General features: G+C 43.4%; 1 protein-coding gene across 1 annotated transcript; it reads left to right on the forward strand.

Moving 5' to 3' along the window:
• The first annotated feature begins 2,142 nt into the window (after positions 1–2,142).
• isl2a (ISL LIM homeobox 2a) lies at positions 2,143–11,645 on the forward strand. Its single transcript, XM_043680381.1, has 6 exons — positions 2,143–2,301; positions 2,548–2,737; positions 3,141–3,397; positions 4,592–4,878; positions 7,127–7,288; positions 10,791–11,645. The coding sequence occupies exons 1-6, from the start codon at positions 2,247–2,249 to the stop codon at positions 10,905–10,907; spliced, it is 1,068 nt and encodes a 355-aa protein (XP_043536316.1). The 5' UTR covers positions 2,143–2,246; the 3' UTR covers positions 10,908–11,645.
• Positions 11,646–14,013: the final 2,368 nt, after the last annotated feature.

Genomic DNA, 14,013 nt, shown 5'->3' on the forward strand with positions numbered 1-14,013 from the left:
CGTTATAGATTTGTTTAACTATAGTTAAAAGGAGCATTGTAATCTCGATTTGCCAGCGATCACATTATCCCTCTTTATAGTCCCTCTCGCCGCCCACCCCCCACCAAACCCAGGCAGAAATTGATGCGTGGAAACGATTAAAAATTCAAACCCTATTAAGACTATTTTTTTGGCAAATGTATTCAAACTGCAAGTGCCTTCATTTCAGCTCACCGCACAAAGCTTTTTGCCTATCTTTACCCGGTAAATATTTTATAAGAGTCGCAGGACGAACAGATTTCAACAGCTTTTAGATCCTAATTAGGCCTCCACTATATCTTTCTCAGGAGACGGTTAAAATGAAGTCACAACTAAAGGATAGTTTTGCAAATATGAAGGCTAAACAAAAGAAATACCAATAAATATTTACAAGACCCAAATTGTGCAAGAATTATATTTATTTGTCTGCATGTTTAGTTTTGGCAGTACAGATAATTACAATGATCTATCTTTCACTGAGCCAAAGTAACTTTAAATAAATACATTCACATACCAGGGATTTGCAATCATACAGCACATTCTCTTCGCTTGTTTTGATCAATCGCATTTTTTATATCGATCCTTGTTTTCAGACATGAAGGTTCTTCCAACCATATAAAAATTAAAAGACCTGCATCAAGTATCGAAAAAAGCCATCGTTAACAAACGTGTGCATATTACAATAATTGTAAAATCTGATTAAAATCGAAGCGAAAAGCCTGCTACCGTTATTTGAATGCTTTCACAATTCACTTCAAAACTTTCAGACAACCTGAGATTTCTAGCAATTGTTTCAAGAAAGAGTTTGCAAGTCACTTCCACCTCACAATAAAATGCTTCAAATAACAATTTTAAGAAGTGGTTTATTAGGAGATGGACTCGATTGTTTATGCGTCCGGCAATGGGAAATGCAGAAGTGAGACTCACCAAACGCCGAAACTTTAACGAAAGAACACAACAAATATTTAACCAAGAACACACCCCTGTCAACAAGAATAAAACGGTGAAATGGTACAGAGGAGAACAATCAGCCCATCGTGCTTGAGCCGGCCCTTTGAAAGAGTTAGCCAAATAGTCCCAATCTTCTGCATTTTCATCAGAGCTCTGCCAAAAAAAATTGCCCTCGATTAACTAACTAAATCTCCTTTAACAGTTATTATTGAATCGGCTCGCACCATCTTCTTAGTGGATTTCAAATCTCAACAACTCGCTGTTTAATCTTCCTTCTAATTCTTCGATCAATTACCTTAATTTACTGCCATCTAAATTTACATTTTGTTTTAAGGTTTGGACATATTTGTTTTGTTACCAGTAATTTAATGCACCCTCTAAGCGCGCCTTTCACTTTCTCTCATACAAGTGACAGTGTTTGTGTGAGACAATTTCAATCAAATATTGCCATTTAAGTATTTCAGTGCAATTCCATATTTGCTCCTGAGTTTACAAAAATATATTTAAACACAGTTCGCAAATTAAATGCAACAAATCCCAGGGATTTATACATGTCACAATCGAATAAACTCACATCTGGGCGCTTTTTCCTCAAGTTAAACGGTAACAATCACTGAAATTGCCATTATGATGCAAATCACAGCCACCCAACACGAAGATGCGGTTGCAAATACAGTTTAATGGCAGAACTTTTTTTGGGAGAGGGTGCAATAACCTTTTCTGTATTACTCTGAACACCTACATCTGCAAAGATATTTTTCTTCCCTCCTCTGTGCTGTTGATATTTTTGTTTGGTTAACGCAACGTCTAATGGCGCGATTTCTTATTTGCCGTCACTGGAATACTGAGCAATTTAGGAAATGCTGCTTGCAAACTATAAAAAGAAGAAATTAAATCCATGCAGTAGTGTTCCTGCAGCGACACTCTGACCAATGTAACAAACAAAAAGAAATGGTTACAGCCGCTTTCCAATCCTCTGATGGAATTGATACTTTTTTTTGCTGGAACCAATGAGAGCCCGACGCTCAGCCCAGCCCTTCATTGTTGCGTCGTCCGTCACGTGACTCAGATCCCCCTGCGTCCTGGCGTCACGGGGACGTCGATGGGAATGGGGAGGGGGAGCGAGGGAATGAGAAAGGGGGAGGGGAATTTCTCAACGTGCAGTCCAACAGTTAACCCCAAATATTTGTTATCAGACATCCCGACAGCTCGCAGCTGATCTTTCACCGCAGTTTTAACACTTCTGTTGGTAGGGACCGGTTCTTCTCTGGGTCTGCATGGTGGATATTATTTGCAACACACCTTTTGGTGCTATGGGGGATCATTGCAAAAGTAAGTAAATTTCGAGCAGAAGGAAAAGAAAATCTACATTTATTTATTCAGTTGGACTTGTTTCTCCTGCAAATGATAATAGCAAATAGTGTTTGTGGTCGCTGAAACGTCCAGCGGATGTTTGAGCCTCCAGGTACCCACTGCTCACCTTTTCTTCTTGTTGTTTAGATACAAGTCTAACGTGAAGCACAAAGTGCAACCGATTTGTTTCCAAGGTAATGCTCAGTCCATGTTTTGTCCTGTCAGAGAAGCACGGAGTTGCCATGTGTGTAGGCTGTGGGAGCCAGATCCATGACCAGTTCATCCTGAGGGTCTCCCCCGATTTGGAATGGCATGCCGCCTGTCTGAAGTGCGCCGAGTGCAGCCAATACCTGGACGAAACTTGCACTTGTTTTGTGAGGGACGGCAAGACTTACTGCAAAAGGGATTACATTAGGTGAGGCAAGAACAAAAGCTTGTGTCTTTGAGGGGGGTGGGTGCGGAGTGGGGGAAAGAAATCCTAACAGGGAAGAAACCAAAAAGAAAACACGAATCGAATGGCTAAATGGTCCATTCAGATGGTTCTGGAAGTCCCAGTCAAGCGACTGGATTGCAATCTCATGAAACAAGCGCCAGTTCAGAGATTAAATCAGTGATTCCATTTTCCCTGGTAAATCTCAGCTGAAATGTTATTTTGTTTAGTGACGGGTTTCGATTAATTTTGGGGTTAGCTAAGAATTATTTATTGACAATGTGGAGGGGAAAAACATGTTGTTATCAAACAAATGTCTCAGACACTGAAAGGAAGTTAAATCCAAATTAAAGTGCGTTTTGAATTTGCTCTCCCCTCTTCCGTGCAGGTTGTTCGGCACCAAGTGTGCCAAGTGCAATCTGACTTTCAACAAGAGCGATTTTGTGATGAAGGCCCGGAGCCGTGTCTATCACATCGACTGTTTCCGCTGCGTAGCCTGTAGCAGGCAGCTCATTCCCGGCGATGAATTCGCCCTCAGGGACGATGAGCTTTTCTGCCGGGCCGATCACGACGTGGTGGAGAGGGCCTCGGCTGGGGGCGGCCCTCTCAGTCCTGTCCCGAGCAGCAGATCCCTCCAGATGGCAGGTAAGAGAGAAGGAACCAGCTGCAGGCAGGCGGGAGCTCCAGCCTCAATATAATATGCACATTTTTCAATTAGCAAATAGCAATATTTGAAGGGAGGGGGAGTGTATAGGCAGCTCGACAATACTTCAGCACAAATATATCCAGCCCCATGTCTATCACGCTGTTCCAGCTGTATCCGGACTATATTCGGGATCCGTGTGTCAATTTAGAAATGTAGTATTTAACAACTGTGTCGGCGGTTATGGTCTCCCATTATAATATCTGAATCGATTCTTCATTTCTCCCGCTCTTTCAGTCCAAATATTTTTGCACTGGACTCTATAAATATCAGGGCCTGGAGGAAACTGCCACAGAAACTAGTGTGCAAAAATTGAAATAAAACGTTTGAAATGTATTGTTCTCACACTAGGTCATTTTCATTGGCGTTTACTTCCAATTTTTTTGCAACTCCCAATCAAACTTAAAACGAGGCGTTGTACAATGATCTAATTCCGTATGCTATATCTTTCAGCTGAACGTTTTGTAAACAGAGCTGCGTGATTGCAAGATACTTATATACACGTCGAAAGAGAATTGGATTTGAGCCTCAAAATTTTGTATATATGTTTGTGTATATCAGTGATAAATATAACAAATTCAATTGGTTTAAGATTTGGGATAATGTGGAAATAAATTATCGAGGGTGCTTGAAATCTGAGCTTTGGGTTTGGGTCTGATATCAAGATTTGCCCGCTGACTGTTCTCAGTATCTTTAACCAGACAAATAATATATTGGAGAGCAATCAAACTAATAAGGCGCAGCAGCTTTAGTTTAATCGCTCTGTAGGACTAAAAAAAAAGACGGTCCCGTGTGTAAATAGAGATGGGAATGGGTGAAAATTTCATTGTAAAAGATCCACCCCACACACACACCCCTTTCGTTTTCAGGTATATTTTGAAACAGAGACATTTAACTTAAATAGCAGAATTCGAATTAAAATCTGCTTACAAAAGGGAGCAGTTAACATAAGCTTTCTTCTCATGTGTTTTACAGAGAATTTGGTTTTAGAAGCAAGAGGGGTGGGGGAGAGATGTTATGATTCTGTCTGTGTATGTGTATGTGTGTGTCTGTGTAAGTGTATATGTGTGTGTGTATATATATGTCTTGTCTATATTTTTTGGTGTGTATTTTTCTTTTAAATTGCTGCCACGCAGCGGAACCCATTTCGGCTCGGCAGCCACCCCTGAGGCCTCATGTTCACAAGCAACAAGAGAAGACAACGCGGGTACGGACGGTTCTGAACGAGAAGCAACTGCACACATTACGGACCTGCTATGCAGCTAACCCCAGGCCGGACGCTCTGATGAAGGAGCAGCTGGTGGAAATGACCGGCCTCAGTCCCAGGGTCATCCGGGTTTGGTTTCAAAACAAACGCTGTAAGGACAAAAAGAAAATCAACCTCATGAAGCAGATTCAGCAACAGCAACACAGTGACAAAACTGTGAGTAGACCGCCGCCTCAGCTTCACTGAACACACACAATAAATTTTCATACTTTAAGAACGAAAGGGAAATTGAATATCTTTAGAAATTGCAGGTGCGGAGGGCAGATGGTACCAGTAACATAATCAGCAAAGAAACATGCTATCTTAAACATTACATAATGGTTTGGAGATGCCGGTGTTGGACTGGGGTGTACAAAGTTAAAAATCACACAACATCAGGTTATAGTCCAACAGGTTTAATTGGAAGCACTAGCTTTCGGAGCGACAATCACCTGATGAAGGAGCGTCGCTCCGAAAGCTAGTGCTTCCAATTAAACCTGTTGGACTATAACCTGGTGTTGTGTGATTTTTAACATTATATAATGGGGCTGTGTTTCCGGATGTCACACGCGCAATAAGACAGAACAGAGTTGGGCTTGCTTCAACTAAACTAGTTTTCAAACGTTCAAATGAAACATCCAGCGCGATAAGGATCTAACCCATGGAAGTTCGCATTGTTTTCCGCTGGCAGTGGTTTTGTTGGAATTTTTTTTTCAACTCATAAAATATTTAGAATAGCTGAAATATCCCAGAATTAATTGAAAACGTTTGTGGTTGGCCGTAAAGTAGGATTTTTAGACAAAATGTTTTCCTTTATGATATAGGAGAGAGGGAGATTTGAGCTCAGCCGAACTCCAGGTTTAAAGAGATTCCCCCAAAGCAGCAGCAGCAGCAAGGGGCGAAGGTTCACATGTCTATGTTCAAACGAGTTTAAAGGTAAATGCGTACTGGCCCAAGGAAGAAGTCAACGAGATCTTCGATACAGTGTAGACACAGAGGTTACAGGAAGTCAAGGGTTGACTGGAGCTGGGGTGTGTGTGTGAGAGAGAGAGGGTGAGGGATGGGGTTTGTGTCATACACGGAGTGGTGGGGGCTATGTCTGGGGGTGGGGGTGGGGGTAGAGTATAGTATATTGTGTCAATACATCCAAGATTGTCTTTAGTAATCCCAAAGCCCTTGTGGCAAAGATTACAGTGTCTGATAGTGGCAGCTGGGTGGCTTAGTTATTGGAGCTGCCTTTAGCCCGGGGAGGGGAGCTTCATTTCTCCCTGATGAAGCGAAAACAGCAGGAAAAAAAATCACAACTTCGGTCACTGAAGCTTCAGCCGAGGAAGAGTTCACCAATCGGGGTCTCTCTGTACTTGAGTTGCACATCTTGTTACATTAGCTTTATTAATGCGTAGATTCATGTGGGGATTTACACGGGGACCACAGAATGAGCTAACAATGGTACATCTCTAATACTGTATATAGTCATGTAGCAATGGGAAGAGAGGAATTGGTGATCGAGCTGGGAGCAGGAGGACATGGTGGGGTAGCTAGATAATGTGCCTGGTAATGGATGAGGGAAGCATCTGAGAGAATCTCTTTTTCTCTCTCTCTGCAGCCTTGCTATTTCCACGTTCTAGTAACGGCAGTTGGTTGGGTTTAGTGCGGGGTAGATGCTTTCATTAGGAATAAACGGTTTGTTTAGACTGGCCACCAACAGGCCAGGTTGGAGAGGGGGCGTTGTTTCTCTTTCTGGAACGCGCGATTGTGAGGACTGATCATTTGGTTGTTCCGGTCTCGCCCTCTGTCCGGTGGACGCTTGTATCCGAATGTAGAAATTCCCTGCTCCTGGTTGTGAATGATCCATATTTCAGAGCAGTGCTTTTAGACAGCGCTAACGGCGGATATCGCTTTCTGTGCAGGCAGAGAGCTATGTTTATGTTTCACGACAATATAACAGGACAATCTAACGCCCCATTGTTTATATACCAGTCCAATCAATGTAGAATTTAACCCGCGTATTTCCGGGAGATGCTTATTTTATTTTAAGTTGTATACAAAGCTGACAATTGTAAGCGCACTGTGACTGCCGAGGGAGGCGGTTTGTTGGTTAAACAGGCCAGTAGCTATTTTCAAACTCTCTGATTAGCGCTTTTGATCAGAAATGATACCACAAATGATTCAGAATACCTCCCCCCGCACCCAAATCTTGTATTAAATTGAGTCTGATGAATTATTTCGCTGATCTGCTGCATACCAGCAGCTCTGACGCTCACCGTGAGACCGGAGGATGGAATAATTTACCATACACCTCCTCGCTTCCCCACTACCGCCCCGTCTCTCCCCTCACCCCCACTCCCCACTACCACCCCATCTCTCCACTCACCCCCACTCCCTCCTTCCACCCCGTCTCTCCCCTCACCCCCACTCTCAACAGAGTCTGCAAGGTCTGACGGGGACGCCGATGGTAGCGGGGAGCCCCATCCGACACGATGTCCAGGGTAACGCGGTGGAAGTGCAGTCCTACCAGGCGCCCTGGAAAGCGCTCAGCGAGTTTGCACTTCAGAGTGAACTGGATCAGCCGGCCTTCCAGCAGCTGGTGAGTGGGGGAGAGGGCAATGGGCGGGAGGGCGGGAGTGGGGTAACCGGCGTAAGAGCCCCGACACGAGTCGGCATAATGTCGCTTGTTTCGTGTTTAGGAACTCCCATTGTTTCCTCTGTGGCTGGGAAATAGGGTTAAGTCCGGCTAAAATGTAGATGTATTAGAAGTTACATCTGGCTTACTGTGTGGTCTTCCCCAACCGTGTGAAGTTAGCGGCTGAGCTAGGTTATAAATACAACCGTAAGGTCCATTTATGAAGCGGCTTAAGTATGAAACATCCCAGGGCTACACTGGAAAGGAGGTATTCAATCAAATAGGTAAACACTGGGTGCAAGTGATATGACAGTACCAGGAAAGGTAACAATGAAAGTAACTATGAAAAGCGAACAGCGACATTGATCGAAATAAACAGGCTTTGAAAGAAAGCAGGAATCGTTCTTCTCAAATGTTGAGATGGCGCCCCTTCAACATTCTGACACGTGACTCCAAAATCCAGGGGAGCAATTCAGGGGAGACCTGATACTCGGCGGGATTTGTTGGAGATGCCGCTCTCTGAGAATAATTCTGTGTCTGTGAATGTATTTTTACGATCCGTTCAGGTGTGCTTTTTGATATGAGCCCAGGGACAGAAACTGCATCCCGGTGCTCGGTGAGGGAGGGGCCCACTGGCCTCCCGCTGGTTCGATCCAGACTCACCGAAATAGCAACACTGTGGCGTGCAATTTCACAGAGTCCCCAGACCCCAACCCATTGGATTACAGCGCATTGACATCATAATGTCCTGGGTTGCACGTATTTGAATAATAGACCACCTCTCAATGCGCACTGCCCTAGAAACACTCATTTGGAAGAATCATACCTGCACTACGAGAGATTAACCCTGCCCGTATTCTCCCTTGTAGACTGAGGGCACCGGGAGCTAGACTCAGTCCTCATTAGATACAAGCGGTATGCCCTGTTGGGCACGATGGGTTAGAGTTGGTGCATTGTGTGTTTGGCAGGATGACAACTGCTCATCAACAACAAGAAAGTGACATATACCACGCACAAAACTCCCCAGCAATGTACAATCATATACAGTCAATCGTTGTGTTTAAAGTAATTGCTTCATGTACAGATCTGTTCAGATAATAGCGTATAGATTGCAAGTTCAGCATATATCTGAATAATTCTTTTTAAGAAACTGCAAATGCTGGAGATCTGAAGCAAACAAAAACAGAGAGCTCAGCAGGTCCTGGCATATATGTACCATGAAGAAGGGTCTCTGGACTCAAAATGTCACCTCTGTTCCTCTTTCCACAGATGCTGCCAGATCTGCTGAGCTTCTCCAGCACTTTCTTTTTTTTTGTTTGTTTGCTATGTATCTGAACAATACTAATCAACATTTTAACTTTAAACCTGCAACAACCAAACGGCATTCGTTTGTAGAATATCTCCCTGTTCCTTAAGTCCCTGGATCTCCAAGGAATTCCTTCTGAGTTCACACCACTGCCAAGTTATGTACAGCGATCTCCCACTGAGAGATGAGCGGCCAATCTCTTTATTTCCGTGGTTTTTAGTTACTATCCCCAGCTAAAGAGGAGGAACGCTCTGATTCGTTTCCTTCCGAGTGTTGATTAGATGCGTGTGAGCGCTCAGTCAAAAGCTTCAGTTTAACACAATCTCCAAAAGGAGGCAGCGCAGTACTCCTCCCGTGTCCTGGAGTGTCGGCCTACTTAGTGGACCAGAGCCTGCAGTAGAAAGTTACTTATCAGCGACTTGGATTCCAATTTGTGCCAGCTCGCAAGTGCAATTAAATAGGACAATCCAGCAGTTGGCCCGAGATTTGAGCTCCTCTAAAACCTGCACAATAACACAGTAACTCGCCTCAAATTATATTAAAAAACCAGGAATTGCTGCACTTCCAAGACAAAATTAGAGTTTGATAATTCTAGTCTATCTGCTAGCATCGTGCTTATTGTTAAATGTTGTTATTATAGCGTCTTTGGCTTTGAAAATTAATTTTTAAAATGTGAAGTGTCTATCCTTCAAATATGACCTATTTTGGAGACATAAAAAATCTAAAAACAGTCTTTTACACTCTGGGTATCCTCCCTTCCTTAAACAAATATTTATTTCCTTCGCCGTGTCTCATTTTCTCTGCCTGTATTAACATTGAGGCTCTTACCAGTTCGATTGTGTTTGGCTCGTCAATTCAAACGGCTTGGTTAAGGAAGTGCACAGTTGTTCACTTAGGCCTCAGTTCCCTTCCTGTTTGGCCAGTTGCGCTGACAGGGACATCCATCGCAAAAGCCCCGAGGTGGTAAAGGCAAGTACACCTTTGACCAACAGCGGGCAAAGTGTAGCGCAATATTGGACTCCTGCACGGAGCTCCAATCCATACAGCTTTTCCTCATGACAAGATGACGCTTCACGGAGTGTTGGTGTTTGGGGAATAATTTATCAAGTAATAGAGAGCAGGATGAGAGTCCGATTTCAATCTGTTTCAGCAACAGGAGGAATTAGGAACCGGGAGGAGGTTCCTAGAGAGAGTCCTTCATTTCGGATAATAGAATCATAGAATGCAGACCATTGAGTCTGTAGCGCCAAAAATACAGTATGACCTATACTTTCCCGCAGCAGGCCCGTAAGCCTTTGAATGTACTAACACTTCAAGTGCTCATCCGAGTCCTGTACTTTTAAAATGATTTGGAGATGCCGGTGTTGGGCTGGGGTATTCAAAGTTAAAAATCGCACAACACCAAGTTATTGTCCAACAGGTTTAATTGGAAGCACTGGCTTTCGGAGCGCTGCTCCTTCAGCAGGTGGTTGTGGAGTAAACCTGATGAAGGAGCAGCGCTCCGAAAGCTAGTGCTTCCAATTAAACCTGTTGGACAATAACTTGGTGTTGTGCGATTTTTAACGTTGTACTTTTTAAAGGTTGTGAGGTTTCTCGCCTCAACTCCCGTCCCAGGCAGTGCAGTCCAGATCCCCACCACCTTCTGAGTGAAAAAGGTTTTTCTCAAAGCCCCGCTAATCCTTTTAAAAAATGCTCCCTTATTATTGATCTATGCTGCCAACTATTGACCCATCCTCAGTGGGTTAGTTAACCATAAATGAATCTGATGCCTTTGCTCATTTCACTCGGGTGGGTTTGAGTTGAAAAGAATAGTCAGTGCCCAGGCCTATCGATTGGCATACTCTCGGTTCCGTGCTGTTAAATGGTCACAAGCTGAGTTTTATTGTGGAACTTAATGAGTGTTAATTGTATCACTTGTGAATTTAAAACACTCCGCTCTAACAAAGGGAAATGGTCCGTTCAGAATCCATTTAAACATAGCTCAATATTCGCTGCTCTCCTTGTTAAACTACCTGTGTACATTCGCTGTTTATTTTTATTGAAACACGTGTTGTATGATTTACAAGCCACGCTGAGGAATGAAAGAACTCTATTTGTATTTTTCTCTCCATCCGTCCCCCTCCCAACTCCCCCACCCCCCACATTCCGTGGGCCCCGCAGGTAACTTTCTCAGAGTCCGGCTCTCTGCCCAACTCCTCCGGAAGTGACGTGACTTCTCTGTCCTCTCAGTTGCCGGACACCCCGAACAGCATGGTGTCAAGTCCGGTGGAGACGTGAGGTGTGAGGCTGAGATCATGGCAGAGCCGGCCACCGCATGACCCCGAAAATCCCGCATGATCAAAGCGCTGCTCCAAGCAACACAACTCCCTCGCTACCGGTTTTATATCTATCTCAGAATATATTAACAAAAATATATCAGAGACTTGAGGTGACTGCCAAAAAAAAAACAAAATGCACTTGGGAAGTTTTCTGAACAAAAACTGCCACCACAGAACTTGTCCTTGAATATCTACTAGTTGTAAATAGATTTCCACGGAGGCCAAATTCCTTATTCCGGAGACGGGGAGAGATGATTACCGCCTGGGGATTATGCTCCAACGGGCAAGGACTGAAAAATGATTTTTCTTTTGTTTTAAAAAAGCACGTGCTTCCATATCAGATTGGAAATGTTGCATCTCACATGATTTCTCCAAGTCAACACTCGCAAAGTTCACCTTCAACGTGAAAGTTACCAAATTCATTCCAGACAGTAATCCCGCCTCGCATCTCTTTCCGTTATGTTCGCTGAGAGAGAAAGCAATCTCTGGAGAGAAAAAAAAGTTTACCGTAAGGAAGCTCTTGTTTTTTTTTAAACACACGAGTTGTAAAGTATGTATGTACCAATCTGGGCCGGCGACAGACGATGTGAACCTCTTAAAGGAACGAAGTAAGTTATTGCTATTTATTGTAAGAGTCACAGTTGATACTGAGATTAAATATTTGATCTTAATAAAGAGAAAGGTATCAGTTCTGCAATGGATCTGTTCTATAAAATGCGCTCGAGGTTTTTTTTCCCCTGATTTAGTAGCTCCTGGTTCTGAAAGGGAGCGTCTCCAGCGCTGTTTTCAACTCAATTCAAACTTCAAGCGGGAAGTATTAGGAATGACGGGGGCGGCGAGGGGACAGATTGAAATGTATCGACTTGTCAGCTTCAGGTCTAGGATATCCAGGGAGGCTCTGCATTACTGCAGTCCGATATTGTGGGCTACTTCGAGATGGAGAGGCCATATTCCAGCAATATTCCATTGATAAATGAGACAACAGGGGAAAAAAGATTTCAGTCACAGTCTCTTTCTTACGAGGCCAGATGTTAACGTTTTGAAATCTGACGATTAGTTTTGTCTTTAAGAAAGAATCACCCGACAGTTTTCAGGAAGAAATCGTAGAAATCTACCTCAGGGCGATTTGAACGGGACCTGAGTATATGTGCACAGCTCCCAGGCTCGCCACATAAATTCACTAATACATGGCAGTGTGGTCAATGACAGTGAAACCTGACTTCAGTGTATACATAGATATTAAAACACACATAGAAAACCCCAGCGACAAAATACAGACAAAAATAGTTCTATAGAATGTGAAATTAAGATCCAAATTGTGTGGCGAATATATCCTTTATACGGTCAATCAGAAACGACAAACAGCTGAGAAGAGATTGAGAAATGAAAGTGTGATTTCCTGGAAAATATTTATCTACGTATATTCATACCCAGGGATATAAATTACCGAGGAGCGAGTGACAGCTCAGTGGGGTCAATGCGATACTCCAGATCTGGATCGACACAGATTCGCCCTTTAGTATCAGCTCAGAGTCATTAATATGCTGAGATTAATGAGGGGGAAGGGGAGGCGTGTGAAGGGAATAAAGGGATCCAAGTACCACACACACGGAGCAAAATTAGCAGAGGCTGCCAAGCAGTCCAGTGGGGGCTATCAGTCATATCAATAATTGTACAGCTACCAGTATGCAAGTATGTATTTATAACCAGATCTGTTCGGACAGATGTTTGCTTATGTTATTAGATAAATAGACAGACAGACAGAGACTGACAGACTTTGTACTGATTAGATCTGATTTTGATTCAGACACTCCATTTGGGAGCGAATGTTCCATTGAATTGGATGAGAATGTTCCTGGTTGTGGAAGTAGTTGAGGTTGGGTTCTCTTGGAATGCTATGCTTGAATGAGAAGGAAGCGGGGGTCAGATGCCCCCTTTGTGTAGATCTCACGTTCATTGAAAACAGACCTGTCTCCCAGTAAATGCCTGGTCGGACGGGAAGGGTCAAAATGAGGAACAATTCTTCTCAAACATGACACTGGATTTAATTGTTCACTTTCAATTCGGGTCTTCGATAAACGTGCAGAAAATATACTAGTATTCGAAAGGATTCCTTTGATTTGATTAATCCCATTATTACAGCTTGAAACAGATTTGAATTTCGTGTACAACTGTGCCCGCCCGTATTTTACAATGTCACCTCCCAGTATTTAACACTCTGGGTTTTTTTATGCCTTACCTTGGGTTCTGGGGAAAGTTAATGGGACTTCAGTCTCTACACCTTGTAATCTGAAGAGCCTACGTCTTTTTTATTACTGTTGTTTAATAACAGAAATACGATATATTATATAACGAGCTGTTTATTAAGAATTGAGGACACAGGCTTCTCAAATACCACCCGTCTACGATTGACACAGTCATGTAACTTTCAAATTAGCTGAGACATAGGACACTAATAATTCTAAACATGACAAAAATATCATACAAGCTGACACGGCGACAGAATTGCCTTGTGTTTTTGGCATATTTCAGACTGAGCGCGCCTCCGGCTACACGATTTATTGCCACTTAACAGGGAGTAAAATTCCACAAGAGAACGAATCACCTAGAATTTTTCAACCCTCCGAATTTGAAGAGTACCAAAGTGAGATTTAATATAACTCCCCCTCCTTCCCTACTGAAATGGCAAATCCCCTTGGCCGGCCCCACACACGAGGACACTCAGGCGGATGCTCCAGCCTCTCTTCAGTGTTGGTGAATCTCTCGATAATACTTATAGAGCGATCCCACTTTTTTAGACAATGCGAGGGAGTCTTTCACCAACCAAACTGGATACTTGATTCGATATGTCGGTCAAAGCGGGAAGCTTTTAAACGCGAGCAATCAGTTTTCAGCAGCAGGGAAATAGTCTGTGAGGAGATTTGAGGAAGGGTTTGCAAACTCTCACAGCGTGGCTCCGGGCGACGTAAACTGCTCAAACTTGGCAATGATTGTGACAGAGGAGAAAGTGAGGTCTGCAGATGCTGGGGATCAGAGATGGAAATGTGTTGCTGAAGAAGGGCTAA

The sequence above is a fragment of the Chiloscyllium plagiosum genome, chromosome 40, assembly GCF_004010195.1.
Source record: "Chiloscyllium plagiosum isolate BGI_BamShark_2017 chromosome 40, ASM401019v2, whole genome shotgun sequence".
Lineage (NCBI taxonomy): Eukaryota > Metazoa > Chordata > Chondrichthyes > Orectolobiformes > Hemiscylliidae > Chiloscyllium > Chiloscyllium plagiosum.